At 42.0% G+C, this 25,903-nt stretch overlaps 1 protein-coding gene across 3 annotated transcripts in view; it reads left to right on the forward strand.

Annotated features, from left to right (window-relative positions):
* LOC140353706 (capping protein, Arp2/3 and myosin-I linker protein 3-like) overlaps positions 1–25,903 on the forward strand; it is a 43,392-nt gene that overhangs the window by 13,045 nt on the left and 4,444 nt on the right. For all 3 annotated transcript variants that reach the window (XM_072438390.1, XM_072438391.1, XM_072438392.1), the window contains exons 6-33: positions 32–126; positions 778–848; positions 964–1,037; positions 1,827–1,902; positions 1,983–2,071; positions 2,147–2,241; positions 4,952–5,038; positions 5,749–5,858; positions 7,048–7,125; positions 7,234–7,310; positions 9,704–9,808; positions 9,958–10,027; positions 10,770–10,851; positions 11,487–11,583; positions 11,794–11,848; positions 13,076–13,248; positions 13,513–13,581; positions 14,130–14,223; positions 15,235–15,333; positions 15,425–15,544; positions 15,639–15,752; positions 16,563–16,738; positions 16,834–16,921; positions 17,751–17,870; positions 19,389–19,455; positions 20,131–20,318; positions 20,453–20,532; positions 24,755–24,928. In XM_072438390.1, coding sequence (XP_072294491.1) covers positions 32–126; positions 778–848; positions 964–1,037; positions 1,827–1,902; positions 1,983–2,071; positions 2,147–2,241; positions 4,952–5,038; positions 5,749–5,858; positions 7,048–7,125; positions 7,234–7,310; positions 9,704–9,808; positions 9,958–10,027; positions 10,770–10,851; positions 11,487–11,583; positions 11,794–11,848; positions 13,076–13,248; positions 13,513–13,581; positions 14,130–14,223; positions 15,235–15,333; positions 15,425–15,544; positions 15,639–15,752; positions 16,563–16,738; positions 16,834–16,921; positions 17,751–17,870; positions 19,389–19,455; positions 20,131–20,318; positions 20,453–20,532; positions 24,755–24,928 — 2,823 coding nt within the window. The remainder of the gene's footprint in view (positions 1–31; positions 127–777; positions 849–963; positions 1,038–1,826; positions 1,903–1,982; positions 2,072–2,146; positions 2,242–4,951; positions 5,039–5,748; positions 5,859–7,047; positions 7,126–7,233; positions 7,311–9,703; positions 9,809–9,957; positions 10,028–10,769; positions 10,852–11,486; positions 11,584–11,793; positions 11,849–13,075; positions 13,249–13,512; positions 13,582–14,129; positions 14,224–15,234; positions 15,334–15,424; positions 15,545–15,638; positions 15,753–16,562; positions 16,739–16,833; positions 16,922–17,750; positions 17,871–19,388; positions 19,456–20,130; positions 20,319–20,452; positions 20,533–24,754; positions 24,929–25,903) is intronic.

The following is a 25,903-nucleotide window of genomic DNA, read 5'->3' on the forward strand; positions in this document are numbered from 1 at the left end:
TGCACATTTACTTAATTTTTCTTTCTTGCAGGCCGTCCATCTGCCACTCAGACAGTGATCTTTCCGAGGGCTCCAGGAAGTACTCTCCCAGCTCCGAGACCTCAGTGGAGACCCAGAGAGCCTGTGGTACATCAAACAGTAGCACCAATACACACAATGCAACAGAAATGACAGATTAGTTAAAGCCTGAACCTTTTTTTTGGGTGGGGGGATATTTTACCTCTGTTCACTGTGCTTCAACAAGCCCAGGTAGATTGAAAATGATTGCGTCAAAAAGATAACTGTTCTTGTCTTATTAGTGAATCCCCTTTGATCTTTGTTTAAATGGAAATTTCATCTGGAATGGCAGCAAAAAAAGTATTCTAAAAGGTACAAATTACAACAGGATAAAGGAAATATTAACACCTGACATTTAAATAAAATGAGGAAGTATGTTCTTTGATTGTGAAATGATATAAATACTATGCCTAATCATTGCAACTCTCGCTCGCTTGAATTTTTACACTCTGTCAATCTTGCAACTCAGCTCTGTGCGCTCACAAATCAGGGCATTTCATTCTGCAGACCGAGGCGGAAATTGGCTCTAAAAATTTAACAATCGCTCTCCCAGATGTTCCCTATACAGCCGCTGTCACACAAACCAATGATTGATAATTGAGGTGTCTCCGTGTGAACTTTCCCAGCTCTGTCTGTGAGTCTATCAGTAAAAGTGGCAGCTGTTCACATCATCTGAAATTCTCTTTTTGCTGTTTTCCTCTCTGCCTGTATCTGTCCCAGGAGGCTTCTCTGAGACCTACGCTGCTCTATGTGACTATAATGGCATCAGCTGCAAGGAGGAAGTGCAGTGGGTAAGAGCCAAAAGTGCTCTGTGGAGTGTTTTTGTACAACACTGTCCACAGAAGTATTGTGGGATTATAAAGCCTGCAGAGAAATAGACTTATGGACCTGTGCTGCTGCTTGTAGGATGTGGACACCATATATCACTCGCAGGACAACCGCGAGTTTAACCTGCTGGACTTCAGCCACCTGGAGAGCAGGTGAGGAGCAGCCACCTGCTTTGAACTGGATCAAAAGTATTCACTACAAAATGCATGTTACTGGGTAACGCTTTAAATAAGATTCCTTCAGGAAAATATTTGTAGGCCGTTAATAAGTAACTACTGTGTTTTATATACTCTTACATAAGGCATTCACTAACAGCTCAATACGCAGCTTATTAAGGCTTTTACTAGCATTTTGCACATGGTTTTACACATGTATTTGGTTATGGATTTTTAAAATGGTTAAAGTATTATAAGCCATCTACAAGTACTAGTCATTGCTGATGAACAAATAACTAGCGCTTATTAAAACCTTAAATAGTTTACTAAGGGACATTATTTTAAAGCATTATTTGATACTGGATATTAGCATAAAGCAGATGTTCCAAACAGGGCAAAGGTCTTTAAAAAATATATATATATATTATTCATGAAATTGATGAGAAAAAGTATTCAAAAAATACCACACTGAATCAGCAAACTGAAAAAAACATGATTTCCAAAATAAAATGGGTTTCTCATTTTTTTTTTAACTAGAGGCTCTAACATGTATTGAACATAACTCAATATACTGTGGTAAGTACTGGAAATAAGCATTCTTTATGTAAACTGAAATTGAATAACACAGATTGGAAGGCCAAGGGTACATTATTTAAAAAAACAAAAACAATGACCAGATATGAGGATATGTAGAACAATTAAGCTTTTAGAAAATGTGTGTGTTTGTGACCTAATTTTATGTGGCCATTTAAAGTAAACAGGAAAGTATAATCTTCACTGTTTCAGGGATTTGGCGGTGATCGTAGCATCAATGGCTTACAACACCTGGTTCACCAAACTCTACTGCAAAGACCTGCGTATTGTAAGCTACAATCTCTTCATCGGATTTTATCTTTTTGCTAATGAGACTAATTGAATACAAACTTTTTATTTTTGCCCCAGGGCTCTGAGGTGGCAGAGCAGGTCTTACACACTGTCAGCAAATCATCCAGCCTTGAGGAGTTAACACTGGAGAATGCAGGGCTCAAATCGTAAGCACTGAAAAACCCATTACTAAATATTTTTAATAGAAGTAAATTATAATTACGGGTGTAATCTTGTTGCAGAGATTTTCCACAAAAGATGTCCACAGCTCTATCTGAAAACCCTGGTTCAGTCATTCATTCTCTCAATCTGGCACACAACTCTCTGGACAACCAAGGTACGATATACATCTGTATACATACAATTTAATATCAACAATTACAACTTAGAAGTTATTTCACTGATAAGGGGTCGCATTTATAAAGCCTGTGTATGTACAAAATTGGGTCTAAATGTGACGTACGTGATTTCCCACATTAAGTTTGGGATTTATAAAAGACAACTCCGTGTCCACAACTTGTGTCACAAACTCTACTCCCTGTGAGTTTTCAGACGAGGCTGACAGTGATCTGCACTCAGAGGAGAGAAAGAGACATGTAGACAATGCATTTATATCCCTTTACTTTATATTTGCAAGAAATATAGAATATATAGAATTCTATATTTTGGAATCATGTTAATGTTTTGTCATTTTGAAACCGTCCAGAAATGCACGAGGTGCACGAGGCTCATTCTGTTTTGGACATAAAGTTTGTCTAAAGCGTCATCAAAACGCTGATGTCATAGGCAGAAACCTACAGACACACAGCACACACAAACACACACATACACGCACAGATACACACAAACACACACAAACACACACATACACACACAGATACACACACGGCACACACAAACACACACATACACGCACATACACACACAGCACACACAAACACACACATACACACACAGATACACACACGGCACACAGCACACACAAACACACACACACACACACACAAACACACACACACACACAGCACACACACACACAAACAACAAACACACACACACACACACACACAGCACACACACACACACACACAGCACACACAAACACACACATACACACACAGCACACACACATACACACACACACACACACATACACACACGGCACACAGCACACACACACACAGCACACACACACACAAACACACAAACACACACACACACACACACACACATACACACACGGCACACACACACACACATACACACACAGCACACACACACACACACACATACACACACGGCACACACACACACACACACACACACATACACACACACACAGCACACACACACACACAGCACACACACACACACAGCACACACACACACACACACAGCACACACAAACACACACACACACACACACACACACAGCACACACAAACACACACACATACACACATGGCACACACATGGCACACACACACACACACACACACGGCACACACACACACACACACAGCACACACAAACACACACACACACACACACAGCACACACAAACACACACACATACACACATGGCACACACATGGCACACACACACACACACACGGCACACACACACACACATACACACACGGCACACAGAACACACAAACACACACACATAAACACACACACACGACACACACACGGCACACACACACACACACACACACACACACACACACACACACACAGCACACACACACACAGCACACACAAACACACACACATACACACACACAAATACACACACGGCACACACACACAAATACACACACGGCACACACACACACACACACAAATACACACACGGCACACACACACACACACACAAATACACACACGGCACACACACACACACACACACACACCGACATCACAGGTCCCCTTCACGCACACACAACACACACAACGTGGCACGCACACACACACACACACACACACACACACACGCGCGTGTGCGTACAGCTCACATTATGTGAAATAAACATATTAACACACTATATTTCCGAGAACATTAACCCACAGTTAAGCTCAGGTAAATACAGGCTAAAAGTACTAAAGTACTAAAGTACTACTTTACTGTTTTGTTCAAATGTTTCATGACGTCTCAACCATGATTTAATTTGAGTTTTCAGTAAAGATCACGCGCCTGTGTCTCTGCTGCAGCAGTGTCACTCAAACCCACTCATTATTATGCTTAGGTAAATCTCCTTCATAACTCACTCTGCATTGTCCTGGTGAAATGGAAAAGTGAAGGAGGAAAATGACCTGCTGGAGTGTGTACGGAAGGTTTTATACATTTGGATATTTTTCTACTTTGATAGCGTACAACTACAGTAGGTGGCGGTAAATGCAACTTTTCAGTTGGCTGCCAACCGCCATTAAAGGTAACACAACAACAACAACAACAACAACAACAACAACAACAACAACAACACTTTTCTGCGTGAAGTTCTGATTTGATCCCCACATATTCTTTTCATCAGAGTTCCATCTATTTTTATATTTTTTCATAAACGAGAACCAAGTAAAAAGGCCAATATTTTTTCATGGATAAATCACTTCTGGTGCTTTTGATTTACTCACTGGTTTACTTCAGATCTTCAAAGTATGCCTTTGCATCCTTTCTCACTGCAGCCAGCGCAACACTTTGATCAGTATAATTAGTCAGTTTCATTGACATATAATCAAGGTTAGTGATCTAGAAATGACTGTATATTCACACAAACCAGCCGTATCCCTCCTAACCATGTCAATTTGGCCTCTTTGACTGTATCTACATATACATATACATATACATCTGACGTGTCCCTGTCACCACCTTCAACTCTTTTAACTTCACCCTAAATCACCTTCTTTTCCTAGAACACTGTATTATTCCTAAGTTACACGGCTGACAAAAACAGATACTTCTGTTTCTGTACTTTCTGTACTGTACTTTCTACAAGTTAAATCACTCTTTTTGAACAGATTGGATACTTTTATTGTCGTTACAGGCGTGTCGAACCTGATCCACCAGGTGTGTCGCCTCAGCAAAGGACTGCGCCTCCTCAACCTCTCCAAGACATCGCTCACGTCCAAAGGTTTTTTTTTATATTAGTATCCACATGTTCTAATATGTTGAATAATATGTCTAAAATGTTCTAAATCTAATATTTCATGATTTTTCACACTCTGCCGATAAAGTCAGCGCCCTCAATTAACTCTGCTAGCTTTATCTGGATCTGATTAAACTAACAAGACAGCTTAGACAGTTCCTTGCGCATTTTTTAAGTTGGTGAATATAAATCTTTCACAGCCATCAGTAATAGTCCCTTGAAGTTATTTCTTTCATGCCTTCTTGGATCTGTACTTTTCTGCAGCCCTGTAGGCCTCCTTTGCCCCCCGTCGCTGCCTCATCTTAGCTTTTACCCAGTGGAAGAGTTAAATATTGCATCAAAAATGAACAGACACTTTGCACTTATATTTATTACGCCCGGTTACCTGCAGCATAGGGCAAATCCATAATGTAGGAGCACAAAATGTTTTGAAAATGGCACAACTACTGCCATTTGCATTTACGGAGATGAATTCAAAATTCTAATTTATTTATTTTAACATTATAACTCACATTTGAGAGACATTTTACTTGTTTTATGTTCTATACAAGTCATCTTTTATGCATAATATTTGTGGAATAGGCTATTATAGACTTTTATTTGTGCTCTCAGGGTATTCATTGAGGGTACATGTTTTTATCCACAGCTCATTCTGCTGTATTAACATGAAACACCCTCTCTCTGTCTGTGTTCAGGAGTGGCTTCGCTGTCCCAGGCCCTGAGCTCCAGTGACGAGTATTCAAACTCGCTGCTGCACCTGGACTTGAGTAAAAACCCTGGGGTCCTGTCGGGAGAAGACTGCTCAGTCAGTAACAGAGCCATCTGCAAACTGCACTCACTCTGCTCCACAGAAACAGAATCAGGCCATTTCACCCTGGAGAGACTCAGACAGACACGGAGAGGACAGTTTAGTAGGTTTTAGTACGAAAGTTATTTGGCGCTCAGACCCCGGCGGAAGACATTGCGATTATCCGTAATATGGTCGTGTTTAGATGTCTCCCCCCGGGTCTGGGGACTGGTGGTGGTAGGTAAGAGAGGGTAGAGAGGATAGAGAGGATGAGAGATGCAGAGGAGGAGAGGGGGAGGTGGTGGGTCGCAGTACGGTCAGGAGCGGCCGAGCCAACTGCACGGGGGTTAACATGGGACCGGCTGTGCACTGATTGGAAGCGAGGAGGTGCGTTGATTGGAGATGGGGAGCAGGTGCCTTGATGCAGATGGATGGAGTTAGGTCTTCCAGGCTGAATTTACGCAGGCTTCATTACTGTATGTCAAGTTATTGTAGAATTTGGTGTAGGAACAAGGCTTGATATTCAGTATTTTTTCTTTGTTGTCTCAAACCACTGAAAAGGTTCAAGACCATTCTCTGTTGATACTGCATCGTGCCTTTATTAAATAACTACACTTTAATTAGCCTTGACAAAGCATAAATAAGGTTTTAATTCATGTTGAACCTATAGTTTATTAACAATGATTCAGGCTTAGTTATCACTTGTATCATCATGTATCAGGGTGTTGATTTTTCACAACTCCACAGTAACAAATAAGCAATAGTGCTGTAGCTTTTGCTGGATCTTTTTCATTCCTCTGCCACATTTGACAAAAGCGTTTCTCTTTGTCGATGCAATGGCCTTGATTCTGACGGCCATGATTAGTCATTCCATCTGAGAAATATGATTCCTGGGTCATATAATGGATTTAATACAACAAGAAGTGCACTGGAGGTGTTTTTGCACCATGGGTTTGTTTATGATCTCAGCCCCAGTTTAGGCCGAGATGATATCCATGGGTTTGAGATTGATAAACTAGATGGATAAACTATAATATCTTTGGAATGGTCAAAAGTCCACAAAATGGCCTTAATAACAGCAAAAGTCATGCGATGAAACCCATCAATTAAAATGGATTAAAATCAAGTATACTCTAATTATCAATTACCCAGCAAATTGACAAACCACATATTATGAATTCTAATTGTTGTGGTCCTTTGTTTGCAGAGCTTATATCTGTTTCTGTCCCAGCCCAACTGCCTGGTCCACTTGGATCTGTCAGGCACAGATTGCTGTGTGGACTCTGTGAGTAATGTCATCTTGGGATAATCCAATATTTACGTGAGACTTTTAGATAAATAATGTGTGTGTGTTGGGGCCAAATTAACTTTTTCCACCCTGTGTCTAACGCAGCTCTTTGGGGCTCTGCTGAGGGGCTGCTGTGCCGATCTCTCCTTTCTCAATCTTTCCAAAAACTTCTTCTCTCACAGGTTAGTCATAACTCCACAGCTTTTAAAGTACAGTACGGAGCAAAAATATCAGCAGAACCTCTATGGTACTGGTCCATAATGGTAAAAATTAAAGGCGGTATGGACGATTTTTCGGCGATTTGAGAACGCATGCGGAAGTGCGCACTCCCCCGTGCGGACTGATACAACACACACGTGCTTTTGTTTATTAGCGCAACGGATCGCATCGCTCGTCTCCCGTAGATTTCTGTCCACTTCTGCGTCAGCTCGAACTGTCTTTCTCCGTCTTCATTTTGCCCCGTACACTGAGGGAACTATATTATGATAGATCCATGCGCTTAGGCACGCGGAAACGTGGGGACGAGCCAGACGCGGCTGCAGGTGAGCGGTAGGTGCGTTTTATGATTGACACGTGGCAGGACAAATGATTTATCCACGCCACGAGGAAATATGATAAAAAATTTGCTGAAAAAAATCGTCCATACCACCTTTAAGGGCCAAAACATGCTCTTTCTATCAAGTCACATGGCACATAATCTGATAAAACCAAATATTAGTTTCTTAGGTCAATCATTTCTTCTGGAAACTGATTCACACCAAAAGTAAAAAATGAATGTAATTGGCAGAGAACGTCAAATACGAAGTACCGTAATATTCAGACTATTAAGCTGCTAGTTTTTATCACATGCTTTGAACCTTGTGGCCTATACAATGATGAAGCTAATTTATAGATTTTTACGGGCGGAGCGCTCCTGGAAGCTCTTTCTCTCACTCACTAAGATCAAGTACAGGAGCGGAGCCAGATGTGGAGGAAGACAGACACAAGTAAATCAGCTCACACAGAATGTTGTGTGTTTTATTACAATCTGACTCGTATTCACTGAGAAATGAGTCTAATGAGGAACTGAATCTAGACGTGTTTAAATGCAAAGTTACACGGAGCGCGGTTATGCGACACACAATCTGTTTTTTATAACCTGCGGGTCAAAAGACAACATCGCTACCTTGTACCATCCTTTAGTGTAAATATCTTATGTTACAGCATGGACACCTGCGGCTTATAGCCAGGTGCGACCTATAGTGTATCTATCTATAGTATATGTATCTTTTTTTCTTTATACATTTAGTTGGTGTGGCTTATATTCAGGAGTGCTCTATAATGCGGCTTTTACGGGATTCTTAACAACAGTTGAAGATAGTTATTTAACAAATAACTGCATTTTTACAGCCACCTAAACCCTAAAATTTGGCCCGGTACTTAAACCCACTGAGATGTTCCTCCGTCATTTGAATGGCCAATTTCTTCCTTTACCTCTTTAGACTGATCTCATCTTTATCGCTCTCCTTGTGGGAAATCAGAATGAGCTTTGTGGGAATCCCTGTGTGTCGACTGCCATTTTAAACCAGAGCCTGTGCGGAGATAAGACTCATGAATATTTGAGTGGACAAATCTATCATTTGACCCCAGTCACTCTGTCTCTTAAACCGACAGAAAAAAGTCTCTCCATTTCTTATATTGTGTCAGTACTTTACAGCTTTTGTACTTTATCTATCTGCGCCAACTACTTCCTGTGTGTGGCCCTCTCATTGCATTCAACCTCTCGATAGCTCAAGCTTTTCTATACTTTTGCATGGCTGCTCTGATTATTTGTGTCGTCAATGTTACAGGAACATCTTGTTATTTGTATGTTTTTATTTGCTTGCTTTATTCCCTAAATGAATATTTTGTTAATTTGTTATAAGTCTGCGACAAAGGGGTATAGTTTTACAATAAGTTTTAGGTTGACTTAAAAACTTAGACAGTTTCTAAATGAGTTAATCAAAATGTATTTGTAGATCACAATACTTACAAAATGCATTTCAAACTGATTTACAGACATAAAAAAGACAATAAAATAACAATACAGTTGCTTTAAAATCACAGTAAAATATAAAACCACAAAACAAACAAATAAAAGCACAAATGGTAATTTTTATATATATATATATATATATATATATATATTTACATATTTCGCATTGTCGGGCCAACATCTAAGTCGACTGTAGAGTGTAATCCCCTCATTCTTCCAGGGGGTTCCATTGTAGAAAAAGACTCAGTTTTCAGTCATCTGGACTCAAATCTTATTCAAGAGTCATTCTCAATCTGCAAATGGAGTCTGAGAACTCAGCTTTTACATCCTACTCTGTGTAGGCCCCGCCCACTGGGCCTGATTAGCATCAGAATGTCAAATACATTGATCTGTTTTTGGGTCTGAATCTTGTCCTTCCCAGACTCGATTCACAGAATGAGAATGACTCTTTGACAAGAGTCGAAACTTTTTGTTTTTCTAAAAACAGAGATGACAACAGCTGAATCTTTTTCTACACCAGTTATTATCTCCTGTTCATCTGCTTTATGTTCCGTACTGTAGGAAAGTAAAGGACACGTTGCCACTTTTCCGTCAGTTCTTCAGCTCAGCCTTTAGTCTGAATCACGTCAGCCTGTCGTCCATGAAGCTGCCCCCTGATGTACTCAGGTACCTGTCCTGTCTTCTCTTATTCTCATGCTCTTTTATCAAAAGCAGAACAGCAGATTTGTAAAGTGATGCACCATTGCTGCATCTGCCTTCTGCCTTTCATCTCCTTGTCCTGTCTCTCATCTTAGTTCTTTTTACATTTCCTTCAGGGCTTTACTAACTGGGTTAACCTCCAATCCTCATATCAATGACCTTCATCTGGACATTAGTGGCTGTGAGGTAAGAGCTCTTCTGCAATATTCCTCTTGTAAAATTAAACAATAATAAATGCTATCTTTACATCTACAGTATTTGTTATAAATTGGCCACAGTGACTTTGATCACAATATGCATGTCATGGCATTATGTTTGTTTATGATATTATGGAAAGGCTTTAATTGATATGTAAAAATACAACTTTTTTCCTTTTAAAATGCCTCGACAAGCCTTTCAAAGAATTAAGATATAAAATATCTAAATAAGAGTTCAATCTTCATGTAGCCTGTCCTCTAATGGACAAAATCGTCTATGCGGTTGTTTTTTAGCTGTTGCTGCAACAAAACAATGCATTTAAGCAACACATTTTTATAATACAGAATATGTTGTGACAGCCAACAATATTCTTGTGAGACATGTAATGATATGATGTCACAATATTTCAGTTATTGTTACATTTCTACCAATCAAGTTATTCTTCAGCTCCCCACAAACCTAACATCAATTAACATTATATTAATTGATACTACAGATATTAATAAAACCTTTACTAAATGTTCCTCATGTTCAACACATTTGCAATTGGTTCAACAGAACATTGTGATGAATGAACCACTCATTTGAAAACTTTCATCGTGGATTTGAATCCTGTGCAAACCGTCTATACATTTTCCTTTGTCTAGAAAAATGGAACAAATCTCTCCAGACTTAGCCTGAAATGTCTGTGATTCATGGCACATTGTTTGGCCTCCTCTCTTCCTCACAGCTCAGGTCCGCAGGCGCCGCTGTGATTCAAGAACTGTTCCCACGAGTCTCTTCAGTCGCTACTCTGGATATCTCAGACAACGGTGCGCATTCTCTTTAATGCAGCTCCATCCACAGCCCTGGCCATTGGTCCTTCGAGCATTTCATTGGGTTTGAGTTTATTTATGCTTTGATTCCAGCCAACTGGGCTTATATCAGTGGGACGCTAGGAAGATTGAGAAGGTTGTGTCAAGAAGGGCATAAGCCAGTGTGATTTGCATATCTCTGCCCATCAGGTGGTAGATCATATTCTGTTGCGACCTTGGAAAGAAAAAGTAAACTAGACTATAACGTCTTAGAATAGCTTCTGTTCGCAGACTGGGACTGAGCTGGAGTTTTGGAGATGCTCTGACCCGTATTGTTCAGCCATCACTTTTTTATGACCTACTTTCGTACCTTTTAATTGGAGCTATGGCTGCGTGACCTTTTTAACCCCAAGTGCATGACCTGCTGGAGTCTCAATGTGTTGAATTATTCCAACTAAATACAGAGCAAGCTAATGTTTTTACCCATTGTGTTTTAGCTGTAGGGTGAGAGTATTATACTAAAGGGGCCGCCATAGTAAGCTTTTTAAAGGGAAAACTGTCTCTGTCAATAGTCATAATGCTGTATCCAAATGTCGACCTGCAAAGATGAAGCTTCAATGTCTTTTTCCTCGTGTCTTTTCTGTGCTGGACAGGTCTCGATGCAGACTTGCTCACGGTGCTGCCTGCGCTCTCCCGACACCCCTCCCTCAAACACCTCCATCTGGGCAAAAACTTCAACATCAAAAACAGGTGTTGTGGGGTTTTTATTTTTTCTTGGCCACGCTCCAGTTCCCCTGAAAAGATGTGTGTTCCTCATCTGCATAAAGCTTGCCTGAGTATGCGTGTGCGATGATTCGACTGAGGTTCCTAAAGCGCTCACAGGCACACAGCGTGGAAACAGCAGGAAGTGACCGCGCCGGCTCATCCTCTGTCTCCTCTGCTTTCTGTTGGTGTCTGCAGGCTGCTGGACGAGGCGCTGCAGAAGTTAGTGCAGCTCATACAAGAAGAGGACTGTGTGAGTAAAACTGTGGGCGAAAAACATATTAGGTCTGCGCTTTTGAATTTCCCTGTGTACGAATTGTGCTCTGCTGATAAACTTTCCTTGCCTTGGCTGGAAAAAAGTCCTTGTTTGATTATTAATATGTATGTGAATGTTGGTGTGGTTGTACTATTAACAAAAAAGTATTCATTGGTTTCAGCTTCCTTTTTATATGAATTTTATGCATCATTTTGAGGACTTTTTTCCCATTCAAACTATGTAATATTTGGTTGTAAGTTGTTAATTGCTACAGCAACGGTCCTTATTTTTTATCAGTCAATATATTTACATTTTGGAGGATTATTCTGGTAAAGCTAACCTTATATTTTTGCATTCAATCAGAATTATACCAAAAAAATGGCCTGGAAATGTCATGTCACATGTTTCCAATAATTCGCAGCACTGTGGGGAATCCATAAATAAATTTTGCCAATTTAAATACACACTCAAGTTATAAACTGTTTGATTTGTGTCTTCGGGCTTAAAAGCATGAGAGAAAAAACAGTTCAAGGTTAAGTGGACAGCAGCACGTGTTTTAATAAAAGATGCCTCTCCACGTAAAAATTTCATTCAATATTTATGGTCTAGAATCCCAGTCTTGTGCTGACTGTTAATATTGCACATCCTCAAAGCCCTTCTTTTTGCAGTCAGTTCTGAAGTGTCACTGCCATTAATAATTACCATTGATCCTTGCAGCCATAGTGTCCATATCGCATCCCTCACACAATGTAAATAATGCATGTAAACAGCATGTAAAGCCACTGGTGAGACATTAGAGACAGGAGTAAATCTTAGCTTTTCCCCTTCGGCTGCTCTCTCCCCACTCCCAACACAGCAGTCAATTTGTATTCTTCCAACCTCACTTTCATCAAAATAACTCACATATTTGACAATATGCTAGGCACACGCCATCAGGCAATACATTACTACAATCTTAAAGTCTTAAAGTACTATGCACAGCAAACAAAACTCATTGTACTGGATATCTTGACACTTATCTAGTAAAATAACCAATACATCTTGATTGTAACAGATCACAGAGGCGAGGCTTGTACATTATGTGCAGACTGTGCAAAAACTGTGAAAATGTAAACACATAACTCATGTAGATAGTGATGTATTGTAGGTGCAGTATATGAATTATAGCAGCATGTGAAATGATTCCCAGCTGTACAAAAGTGTCTGTTGTTTCTGTCGGTGCAGGCCCTGCAGACTCTGTCCCTCACTGACTCACGGCTGCGGTCTCGGGGCACGGTCCTGGTGAACGCGCTCGGCAGCAACACCTGCCTGAGGAAAGTGGACCTCAGTGGGAACAACATGGACGACATTGGAGCCAAGATGTTGAGCAAAGCCTTACAAATCAACACGACACTCAGGTAAACTCTAAACTCATTTCTGTTGTGTTTCTCCATGAACTAAAGAAGGGGTTGAAAATGCTTCTACATCTAATCGTATTGAGGTGTGGACTCTCAGAATAAACATATTTTCTAGAAATTGCTGAATCGAAATTCACAAAATTCAGCCATAAGGATTGTGATTTATTGTTCTTTCAGTCCAGGAGACTATTATAGTGGATGTGTGTGTGTATGTGGAAATACTGTAGAAAAGTGCTGAAAGCATCTCATGTCGTTGCCCTGCAGGACTGTGACATGGGATCGCAACAACACCTCCGCAACCGGCTTTCTCGACGTGGCCAGAGCGCTCGAACAGTACGTTTCTCCATATAGATCAATAAACAAGGTCTGCAAGCACATGTACCCAGGAGAAATATTGATTAGTGTGATAGTATTACAGCCTTTTTTAGAAACATCATGTGATCGAGCTGAAATGTGTAACCTGAGCCAAGAGAACTGAATCGTAAGGCCAGATATTGGTGCTTGCAAAGATGAAAAACGACTAACACTAGATGCCATAGGTCTGAGGTACTGCTCATCACACTTTTGCAGTTCAGCTCGGGTCTTTTATGTCCCAGATTTAGTGCACTAGTTTTGTTTAGTCCTCATTTTGACTTGGGCATTGTGATTTAGTCTTGTTTTAATCCCTACTTCAGGCTGAGTTTATCCGAGTTGAGCATGAGTTCGGTCTGGCTGAAGCGTGAGGATGACCTGGTTTACAGTCGTCTGTCTTCAGTCTTGACTCAGCCAGTTAGAGTTCCTTTTAGAGAAATACTGCGTTTAAAACTGAGTCTCGTCTGCTTCACTCTTGCTGTGTCTTTTAACCCACTTTGCGTCTCTGCTTGTCTCTGCTCTCTTCTCAGTAATTTCACCCTGCAGTACATGCCTCTTCCTTTAAGTGACATCAGCCAAGCTTATCGCAGCGCCCCCGAGAGGACAGAACAGGCACTAACCAAGGTTACCATGCATGACAAATTGAATGTCTGTCAATGTTCAAAGTACAACGAGGTCCAATGTTTAGCAGCCTGTATTTAGACTCCAGATGTGACCATGGGAAAAAAACATAACCACCTCTCAATTATTAAGTATTATTAACAACAAATAAGAATATGCCATCCCTTTTATGTTGAATTCCCTTGCAACTCTCTTATTCAGCTAATGTGTTATGTTGTATGGTTATTATAAAGAGCAAACTGCAATTACAAAAGCCAGGAATGGGTTTGTAATATATTCTTTCATCGTGCTAATGTTTGCTCGTCTTTGACATTCTTCCATTAATCCTATAGATCAGAGAAAAATGATAATCCAGCCTTGTCTTCCGCGGACAGTAAAGGAGAGTAGATCTGAAGCTGATGTGTATCTAGTTTATTCAAAGAGCAGAGAGTGAAGGGACTCCTGCTGTGGCACAAATCAATACGGTGCCTGTAATGGACCGAATGAACACCTGCAGAAATACAAAAAACTCTTTGGATTCCTTTAACTATGGTTATCACATCAATATCACATTCAAATCTGCAAAACAACGGCTTAGAGTTAAAATAGAATACGTTTTGTTCTGCCGTCATTACCTAATGATCAAAAACAGATTTAAAAACTATTTGAAACAAGTTGAGAATGAAGTCAAACACAGTATTTACCCCAAATTATATATAGTACTTATAATCCGTGAAAAACATGTTGGTTGTTCTTGGCTTCTATTAAACTCCCAGATGGGGGCACGATGTTTTTGTTGAAAATACAGAAATGTAATCTAACCATTTACTTTAGTGGCTACTACCCCATTGGAATTACTCAATTTTAAGAAAAACCTACAAATTAAATATTTTTAAATATCGATACACAGGTTACAAATGCATTCAGCAGTTATGATTATAACTTTATGTCTGTTGGGTTTGTTTCTTTAAGTTCCTATTTCTCACACTGTAACAACATGAAATGCAACCATTAAATGTTAGTTTTGTTTTCCAGATTCAGCGTTCTTTAGTGAGGAACAACCAAACCCAGCGCTTTTCCCAAAGACAGGCTTTGCGGCTGCACCAGGGCCTGGTCACGAGCACTGCAGAGCAGGTCCTGCTATTACCATTATCGCTATTGTTAGTATTATTATATGTGGCTGCTTTGTACGTCTTGTAACTCTCTTTCTCTGTACGTTTCCTAGGTGATGGAGCGGTTGTGCGTGCGTGTCCAGCAGCAGGTGTGTGTGCTGCGAGGCGTTGGCGAGATGGAGGAGCTTCAAGCTGCTAAACAAGTGTTAAAAGAGGCCAGGAACTCCCGCGCGGTGAGAACTGTGTGAATTGGCTTTCCCGCGACGCATGCGAGGGACTTTATCAAGAGCCAAGTTGGAGTAAATGCAATTTTTTCTTCTGGTTTAGTTGTATCCGTCCCTGTGTGAGTTGGCGCATGTGCTGTCTGCGGATGGGCCAGTCAGGCAAAGACTGGACTCTTTGGCAGGAGAACTGGCCAAAGCTGCAGACAAAGAGCTACAGGTGGAACATCACAATATATCGTGTTTTATAGAAATAGAAACATATTTAAGGGACTTCTGTTCTTCTTTTTTTTTATGTCAAACCTTGCCCCAGTACAGATATATTTTAAACACATCTCTGGTCAAAATGAGGCCTCTGTGTGCTGTCTGCATCACATATTTGTTTTATCTTTCATGAACCAGGACGTAACACTGGTGCTGTTAGGTACTGTTAGTATGTTAGTTGTTATTAGCACTAGCGTGGCATTTAACAGCTGTGAAAAGCACTTATAAACTCAGTGCGGTAAAAAATGAGGATGCTAGGAATGTGAAAAATGGGGAATAAGTTTGACTAGAACAGGACCAGACCAAGTCCACATTGGGACTAAAGTTGACTCAATTTAGGACCAAATAACTAGAAAAAGTTCTAGTGTTCATGGTTTTAAAACACAAAAACAATCTAATACAGGGCCTTAAATTACCAAGACAGTGCAACATGAAATGGGGGTGAAGAGTAAGGAGCAACATTGAGTATCTTAAACTCACATGGACACAGAGCTGAAGCAGAAACCCAGACTCAACTGAGCAGAACAAACAGCAGACCATTACTACATTTTGCCTCAACCACGATGAACCATTGACTTTTCATTTTGAACCATTTTGTCTTTGAATCTTCAACTATAAATTATACCTCTGAGGAGCACTAATATTGATAGTATCATAGAAATCCAACATAACTGACTTCCCCTTCCTTCTACAGATGATTGAGGCATATTTGATCACGTTTGTGCATTATCACTTGCTTTCTATGCTGCTCTTCTGTACTCTGCAGGTGATTGTCGACTCTATGGTGTCTCTATGCCATGAACTCTGCCCTTTGTCTTCGACCGCGGCGGAAAGATTGAGCCCCTCTTTGTCGTCTGTTTCTGAGCGAGTGTCCATCCCTCGCTCTTCCATCCGGACCGCCCTGATGGAGAGAGCGGCCCAGGATGTCCACCGGGCCCTGGAGTAAGCACTAATGCCTCTGAATTTGATAAGCAGCACATTGATTTACTGTCACTTGTATAAATCTTTATCTCTGCTCTTTGGTTTTTGCTTTGTAGAGAAGTTAAGCTCTCTGTGGTTTCCTATCTCACCAACACCGTCGTGGACCAGATCCTGCAGGAGCTCTACACCACACACAAGAGCCTGGTAATACAAGAAGAGTTTAGATTGCTTCATTTTCAAGTGTTATTTTGTATTTAGGCAAGAAATGTTGAGAAGGGGTTAAACTTCTGGCACTGGCGATGTTTACATGAGCGTCAACCATCAGATATTTGAAACCGTACAGTTACATTTGATATGAGTAATTTGATTTTTCCCACTGGTGGTTCAGGTGCAGGTTTTTACAGGGGGAATTATGCGAAAAAGGGAAACATTTTATAGTAAAGAAAAGTAGTATTTTAAAATGCATTGTACTCACAAATACAACTTTTGTTCTTAAACTCCACAAATTAACTGACACATTTCTGTTCTGATCAGATTTCACACACTAAAAATCTGATCTAATAACTGGATTTTCTGCTTATTTTATTTTTCTGGCCATGTAAATGTCAAAACTCATTTTACATTATGTCCATTTGCTTTAGTGTTTATTCTTTGTTCTTTATATTTTTATGTTTTATTGCATGCACACTTTTCTTAGTAGCTGAGTATTATTGTGTTGATCTTCCTTGACATGTGAATTTCTCCACTGTAAAAACAATGAAGTTTAATCTTATCTTAATATGTCTTTTGGTATTATGCTGATTATGACCTGTGGTTTGGTAAATGTATAAAGTTGGATTATAGATGTCACTATAAATGATTAGATTCACGTGTTGTAAATTTACTGGAGTGCTACATCTTGTTAAAATATGATTTAATCAATACAAGACGACTGGCTGTCGCCCTCATCTGAGAGCGTAATATCAGCACATTCTCCGATCTTTAAACAAACAGAATACTTTTAAAGGCACTAACAGGTTTGTACGTGTCTTAGAATCGACAGGTTTCCCACTTGAAGCGCTGGGACGGCGTTGGAGAAGAGGGAACGAGCTGGAGGTACAACAGACATCGAGACTCGCTGGACATCACAGACGAGGAGCTCGGCACCAGCATAGTAAGTTCACTTCTGTTTAAACACATTTAGTTATCACGTTCGCAGTAGAACGGTGCAAGAGTCTGAGGTGCTTAAAAAGAGTAGAAAGAACACTTGTGTACTTAAACCCAGGTCCTCCTCCGTCAAACTTCACTCATGTCATTACTTTGTCTGTCCTTTGATTTAATACATTAATGAAGTAAAATAATATTCTCTGTAAACAACAAAATATCCTATTTTATTATGTAAAATAAGAAAACCCTCTACAAACACGACAAACAAGACAATCAATTTAGGAGATGTTATTACCTTATTGTCTTAAAAAATAGCCTAAGCCTGTGGATATCTCTTGAGAATACACATTTATAAATCTAATTGCAATCACAAAAATCTGTAATATTCAGATTTTCCATAGTTTCACCAGACCCAATATGACAACATACAATAAAATGATTAGCTGCCAATAAGTGATTCAATGCTGTTTGATGTAGCTCTGCACAGGTTGTGTACATTTCCCACACATTCTTGTCGCAGACGGCATATTATTTTCATGATGGTTTGAGTGACATCAGACACGGCCTTTCACTTTCCCACATTGAGAGGAAACTGTCTGGAAATAGCAGCCTTTAGTGGACTTGAAGCATGAGTCATATCCTTTAGAACAGCTAATCTTGCAATAAAGTTGGACATGTTCAACAATACCAAGCTGCTAACCCCCAGAAGGACCTGTTCTCTGGCAGGACAGTGTCAGAGTCAGTGAGGGATGTTCATAATTGGGGTCTGTCTCTGTTTCCGCCTGGAGCTGTGCGCTGACACTGTGGACACATGATTGACAGTTTTTCACAAAAGCTGAGTATTGTTAGCCTGGCAAATAATATACCCTTACTTAGGCAGCTCCCTTGGGTGCTTAAGGGACAACTCAGAAGACAGGAGCTGGTGTAGGTGTGAATTAAATGCCTTGGTTTCTGAAAATACATCTGGCCTTGATGTTCTTGTGGTCCTTATGTACCAATAATTGGACAATGCAATGAAGATGTCGCACGAGATAGACTTATTGTACACACATGCAAAGTACCACTAAAAAAATCAATCAATGTTTGTTGTCAAAAAGTTAATGTACGATTACAAAACTTTACTTTTTATTTTCTAGTGTGACATTAAATGCTGAGCCAGAGGCAAAGTGGCATGAATCTGAGGGTTTTCAATTTAATGAGTGGACACCTGTATAATTTATGCTAGTGATGTTTATGCTAATCATCAGCACAATATCTTTCATGGCCAAAGCACTAAAAGCATCGCAATAGCAATTGAAATACATTTCAATATTGAACAGCGCGCCTTGCTTTTAAAATAGGTTCTTCTCATTAAATAATAATATTATTTTTATATATTTTTGTGTTCATGCAATTGTATTCTGAGTACATTAGACTTCTACTGCACAAATCCATGCACTGAAAAGCCTGAGGGTCAGCCTGCTTTGTGTATTTCGACTGAGTGCACCATTAATACTGATCCTTAAGCATGTTTTTTCCCTTTCAGGACACAATAGCCATTAAGAAGCGCAGCTCACGAACAAGACGGATACGTCCTGTCTCCACTAGACTAAGTGAGTACTCTTCCTCTATCCTATCAAGCATTTCCCGTCTCTGTACCATTTAGATTTTATTCATCATTCTTCTACTAAAATGTTTTTTTTCTGAGAAGGAAAACAAATGTAAGAAAAACAAATGCTATGTTATAACTATGGTGAATATTGTGTATTTCACTAGCAAGGACCACGACCCCAGATACGATGCAAGGTGTTTATTGGCAGGGGAGAAACATGAACAACACGAATGTACGAAGTTAATGCCGTTTTGGGTCTTCTTGCGATGAGGGCTGAAGGCTCCCGGGCCTCGATACCCCCATCTAGGAGATGAATTAGAATAGTTTAAAGAGGGTGGGAGGGAGGGGCACGAAAATCACGAACAGAGGTGTGTGTGATCTGGATGATTAAGTAGTGTAAGCTGCAGGAAGGGGCGTAGGAAGGGGCGTGGTCCTGCTCCCGAACTTAAGATAACAAACTTATCTCCATATAATATGAGAAATAATTTGGGAAAATAAAAAAGGACACATCTGAGAAAAAAACTCGGGTCAAACACTTTTTGAATACAATAATATTAAATTATGTGAGACCATTTTATGATCATCTAATATTTTGTGTATCTCTCACTATAAGAAGGAGTTTTAAAGATTTGATTAGCATTAATAATGTCCTAATACAGAGGTGTTTTTGTGTCAGGTCTGTGTGACGACTCCAGCTCCTCTCCTCCTCCCTCCGTCCCGTCATACTCCTCTCCACTGTCCCGCTCGGCCTCATGGGAGGGTTTGTCAGAGTTACCTACGCAGGGCCTGCCCCTGCATCATGTGACCCGAGTTCGTCCCAGGCCGCCGCGAAAGCATAAAGGAGCACATATGCCTGCTGAGATTGTAAGGGCATTGCTATGGTAGCTAATACAATTCATATTTACTTTTTGAATGAGAGGTGAAACATAGAATATAGAGAAAATGTTAATTTAGCAATGACGCACTTTAATATGTAACCAATATTGAATATTGTGCAGCACTGCAGTGAAAATGGAGGGATAAGTCCCCTGGATGATGGGATCCCAGACTTCTACACTAAGAGAATCCTCCCTGACAGGTAACGTGTTGCTTTTTTATCATAACTTAGTTTGGAGGCATTCACTATATTTAATTTTTTACATGTTGTATTTATGTATTCATTCATTCATTCATTCATTTAAGAAAAAATGCATATTAATGATAATTGAAACAAATGTAAATATCCCAGATTATTGCTCATTTTCATCTGCAGAGCCCAGGTTAGTGTTGCTGAAAAATAAAACATATACTATGTACTATACTATATGTACTATTTACACAGCCAATGCACAGCTGGACAAAAACAGGCAAACAAGGATGGTGTAATGTTAGTACAAACATTCAACAATGAATAAGATGGAGAGTGACAGATAATAAATACAACCCAATTCATCCATATAGATATATATTTCCTTATATTGCATGGATTCCTATTTAAATACATTAAAATAACCCTGGATAATTTATTTTTCTAATAGTACAATATTGTACAATGTCTTATCCCTAAAATAGAAATTCTGGTCTTCGATCTTCATTCCTTTTATCAGACGTATGTTCGAGTTAATTTTTGGGCTCTACAATTTTTTTTGTGAGACCAAAGGCTGTTCTTAAACTCTCCTTCACGGTCAGGAAAAGTGGGAAATTGAGACACTTCGAGAAGAACCACAGAGAAGCTTATTCCCATGGACTGACCAGCTGCAGCTGTGTCCCTTATTTACATCTTCTTAACGCTGCATTTATCTGTTAAAAAAACAACCATCAAATTGCTAAGATGTGTTATTTACCTTCAAAAACTGACCTAATTGTTGGGAATCTGTAATGTATTTGCAGTATTGTGTGCTGAATAACCTGCTACGTTCACATAAGAACATATTACTTTGAAGAAGTGTGAATGAAGCGTCTGTTTTCCTGGTGGACAGCGTCCGAACGTGTGGACAGCGTCCGAACGTGTGGACAGCGTCCGAACGTGTGGACAGCGTCCGAACGTGTGGACAGCGTCCGAACGTGTGGACAGCGTCTGAACGTGTGAACGTGTGGACAGCGTCTGAACGTGTGGACAGCGTCTGAACGTGTGAACGTGTGGACAGCGTCTGAACGTGTGGACAGCGTCTGAACGTGTGAACGTGTGGACAGCGTCTGAACGTGTGAACGTGTGGACAGCGTCTGAACGTGTGGACAGCGTCTGAACGTGTGAACGTGTGGACAGCGTCTGAACGTGTGAACGTGTGGACAGCGTCTGAACGTGTGGACAGCGTCTGAACGTGTGGACAGCGTCTGAACGTGTGGACAGCGTCTGAACGTGTGAACGTGTGGACAGCGTCTGAACGTCTGAACGTGTGGACAGCGTCTGAACATGTGGACAGCGTCTGAAGGTGTGAACGTGTGGACAGCGTCTGAACGTGTGGACAGCGTCTGAACGTGTGAACGTGTGGACAGCGTCTGAACGTGTGGACAGCTTCTGAACGTGTGGACAGCGTCTGAACGTGTGAACAGCGTCTGAACGTGTGGACAGCGTCTGTGTGGACAGCGTCTGAACGTGTGGACAGCGTCTGTGTGGACAGCGTCTGTGTGGACAGCGTCTGTGTGGACAGCGTCTGAACGTGTGGACAGCGTCTGAACGTGTGGACAGCGTCTGAACGTGTGGACAGCGTCTGAACGTGTGGACAGCGTCTGTGTGGACAGCGTCTGAACGTGTGGACAGCGTCTGTGTGGACAGCGTCTGAACGTGTGGACAGCGTCTGTGTGGACAGCGTCTGTGTGGACAGCGTCTGAACGTGTGGACAGCGTCTGTGTGGACAGCGTCTGAACGTGTGGACAGCGTCTGTGTGGACAGCGTCTGAACGTGTGGACAGCGTCTGTGTGGACAGCGTCTGTGTGGACAGTGTCTGAACGTGTGGACAGCGTCTGAACGTGTGGACAGCGTCTGTGTGGACAGCGTCTGAACGTGTGGACAGCGTCTGAACGTGTGGACAGCGTCTGAACGTGTGGACAGCGTCTGAACGTGTGAACGTGTGGACAGCGTCTGAACGTGTGAACGTGTGGACAGTGTCTGAACGTCTGAACGTGTGGACAGCGTCTGAACATGTGAACGTGTGGACAGCGTCTGAACGTGTGGACAGCGTCTGAACGTGTGAACGTGTGGACAGCGTCTGAACGTGTGGACAGCGTCTGAACGTGTGAACGTGTGGACAGCGTCTGAACGTGTGGACAGCTTCTGAACGTGTGGACAGCGTCTGAACGTGTGAACAGCGTCTGAACGTGTGGACAGCGTCTGTGTGGACAGCGTCTGAACGTGTGGACAGCTTCTGAACGTGTGGACAGCGTCTGAACGTGTGAACAGCGTCTGAACGTGTGGACAGCGTCTGAACGTGTGGACAGCGTCTGAACGTGTGGACAGCGTCTGAACGTGTGGACAGCGTCTGAACGTGTGGACAGCGTCTGAACGTGTGGACAGCGTCTGTGTGGACAGCGTCTGTGTGGACAGCGTCTGTGTGGACAGTGTCTGAACGTGTGGACAGCGTCTGAACGTGTGGACAGCGTCTGAACGTGTGGACAGCGTCTGTGTGGACAGCGTCTGAACGTGTGGACAGCGTCTGTGTGGACAGCGTCTGTGTGGACAGTGTCTGAACGTGTGGACAGCGTCTGAACGTGTGGACAGCGTCTGAACGTGTGGACAGCGTCTGTGTGGACAGCGTCTGAACGTGTGGACAGCGTCTGAACGTGTGGACAGCGTCTGAACGTGTGGGCAGCGTCTGAACGTGTGGACAGCGTCTGAACGTGTGAACGTGTGGACAGCGTCTGAACGTGTGAACATGTGGACAGCGTCTGAACGTGTGAACGTGTGGACAGCGTCTGAACGTCTGAACGTGTGGACAGCGTCTGAACATGTGGACAGCGTCTGAAGGTGTGAACGTGTGGACAGCGTCTGAACGTGTGGACAGCGTCTGAACGTGTGAACGTGTGGACAGCGTCTGAACGTGTGGACAGCGTCTGAACGTGTGAACGTGTGGACAGCGTCTGAACGTGTGGACAGCTTCTGAACGTGTGGACAGCGTCTGAACGTGTGGACAGCGTCTGTGTGGACAGCGTCTGAACGTGTGGACAGCGTCTGTGTGGACAGCGTCTGAACGTGTGGACAGCGTCTGTGTGGACAGCGTCTGTGTGGACAGCGTCTGAACGTGTGGACAGTGTCTGTGTGGACAGCGTCTGTGTGGACAGCGTCTGTGTGGACAGCGTCTGAACGTGTGGACAGCGTCTGAACGTGTGGACAGCGTCTGAACGTGTGGACAGCGTCTGTGTGGACAGCGTCTGAACGTGTGGACAGCGTCTGTGTGGACAGCGTCTGTGTGGACAGCGTCTGTGTGGACAGCGTCTGAACGTGTGGACAGCGTCTGAACGTGTGGACAGCGTCTGAACGTGTGGACAGCGTCTGAACGTGTGGACAGCGTCTGAACGTGTGGACAGCGTCTGTGTGGACAGCGTCTGAACGTGTGGACAGCGTCTGAACGTGTGGACAGCGTCTGAACGTGTGAACGTGTGGACAGCGTCTGAACGTGTGGACAGCTTCTGAACGTGTGGACAGCGTCTGAACGTGTGGACAGCGTCTGTGTGGACAGCGTCTGAACGTGTGGACAGCTTCTGAACGTGTGGACAGCGTCTGAACGTGTGAACAGCGTCTGAACGTGTGGACAGCGTCTGAACGTGTGGACAGCGTCTGTGTGGACAGCGTCTGAACGTGTGGACAGCGTCTGTGTGGACAGCGTCTGAACGTGTGGACAGCGTCTGTGTGGACAGCGTCTGTGTGGACAGCGTCTGAACGTGTGGACAGCGTCTGTGTGGACAGCGTCTGTGTGGACAGCGTCTGTGTGGACAGCGTCTGAACGTGTGGACAGCGTCTGAACGTGTGGACAGCGTCTGAACGTGTGGACAGCGTCTGTGTGGACAGCGTCTGAACGTGTGGACAGCGTCTGTGTGGACAGCGTCTGTGTGGACAGCGTCTGAACGTGTGGACAGCGTCTGTGTGGACAGCGTCTGTGTGGACAGCGTCTGTGTGGACAGCGTCTGAACGTGTGGACAGCGTCTGAACGTGTGGACAGCGTCTGAACGTGTGGACAGCGTCTGTGTGGACAGCGTCTGAACGTGTGGACAGCGTCTGTGTGGACAGCGTCTGTGTGGACAGCGTCTGTGTGGACAGCGTCTGAACGTGTGGACAGCGTCTGAACGTGTGGACAGCGTCTGAACGTGTCTCGTCTGTGTTTCAGTCAGCTCTCTTCGCTGCACAAAGCTCACTCACTCCGGAGGAAAAAGAGGAGAAACATGTTGGCCATCTTCAACTTCAGGAAAAACCGCAGCCAAACTCAGCCGAGCCATGATCTTGATGCAGAAGCAGAATTCTTTGGCGACGGGTGTCACGGTGTTGCCACGGCGCCCACGGGGTCTGTACAGCCGCGAACACATCATTATGACTTTCCTCTGAGCTATGGCCTTGAGACACAGCACAGAATCTCATTATCTGTCCTTCAGCTTCTGCTGCAGACTGCAATTTATTTATAAATCAGGCTGTTTCTGAGTCCCAGGCCACTCGCTGTTTCCTTTCATCACCTCTCGCTCTTTTATGAACTCTCTCAAAGTTAGACAAAGATTTGGTTTTAACATGAACTATATTTTCATTGAATCTGTATGTATATAATTACATTAACCGCAGTGGTTGTTATTCATTTATAAGCAAAAAAAAGTATCTACTTTGAGTTTGAATACTGAGTGAGACAGAATAAAAGATACTTGAGACAAGTGTAAACTTAAACAAATGCAATTTAGTCGTATGTTTTTTAATTTTTTATTTTTTTTGTCAACCATTCAAAATAATAACCAAATAAAGTAAAAGAAAAGAAAAGTACAGTATCTTAAATAAGAGGAATATTCAGGCACTGTTTGGAACAAATAAAAAATGTTTAAAACAGTTTAAGCAAGTTTTATTTGCAATGATCTAATTTTCCCAGATCTGAATCATACATTTTATTCATTATTTCTAACTCATTTTAGTTTTGCTTTGTGGATTTGGAAGTGGCTCAAAGCTGTCAAACTGCTGGAGTCATATTGGTGTGTGTGTGTGCACAGATGCAGACGCAGGTGGTGGCTCAATCCCAGTGAGATTAGCAACACATTCAAATACAAACAGCTTACCTCAGCCTAAAATATGAAATACTTTGTACTTGGTCAAACTTTGTTTTCCATCTGCCTTGTCACACAGCATAATGCATTTTTTTGAGACACTTAAGCAAAGGTATCAAAAAAAAAATGTTGTCTCCTCGTAATTCTAACAATACAAGAATGAATACGAGATACCAACAAGAACACGAAAGAAGTAATTGTTAGCAATTCTGTCAATAATATAAATAAATACATATTTT

This window comes from Eucyclogobius newberryi, unplaced genomic scaffold, assembly GCF_026437365.1.
Source record: "Eucyclogobius newberryi isolate DKJ021-1_F unplaced genomic scaffold, fEucNew1.0.hap1 SCAF_9, whole genome shotgun sequence".
NCBI lineage: Eukaryota > Metazoa > Chordata > Actinopteri > Gobiiformes > Gobiidae > Eucyclogobius > Eucyclogobius newberryi.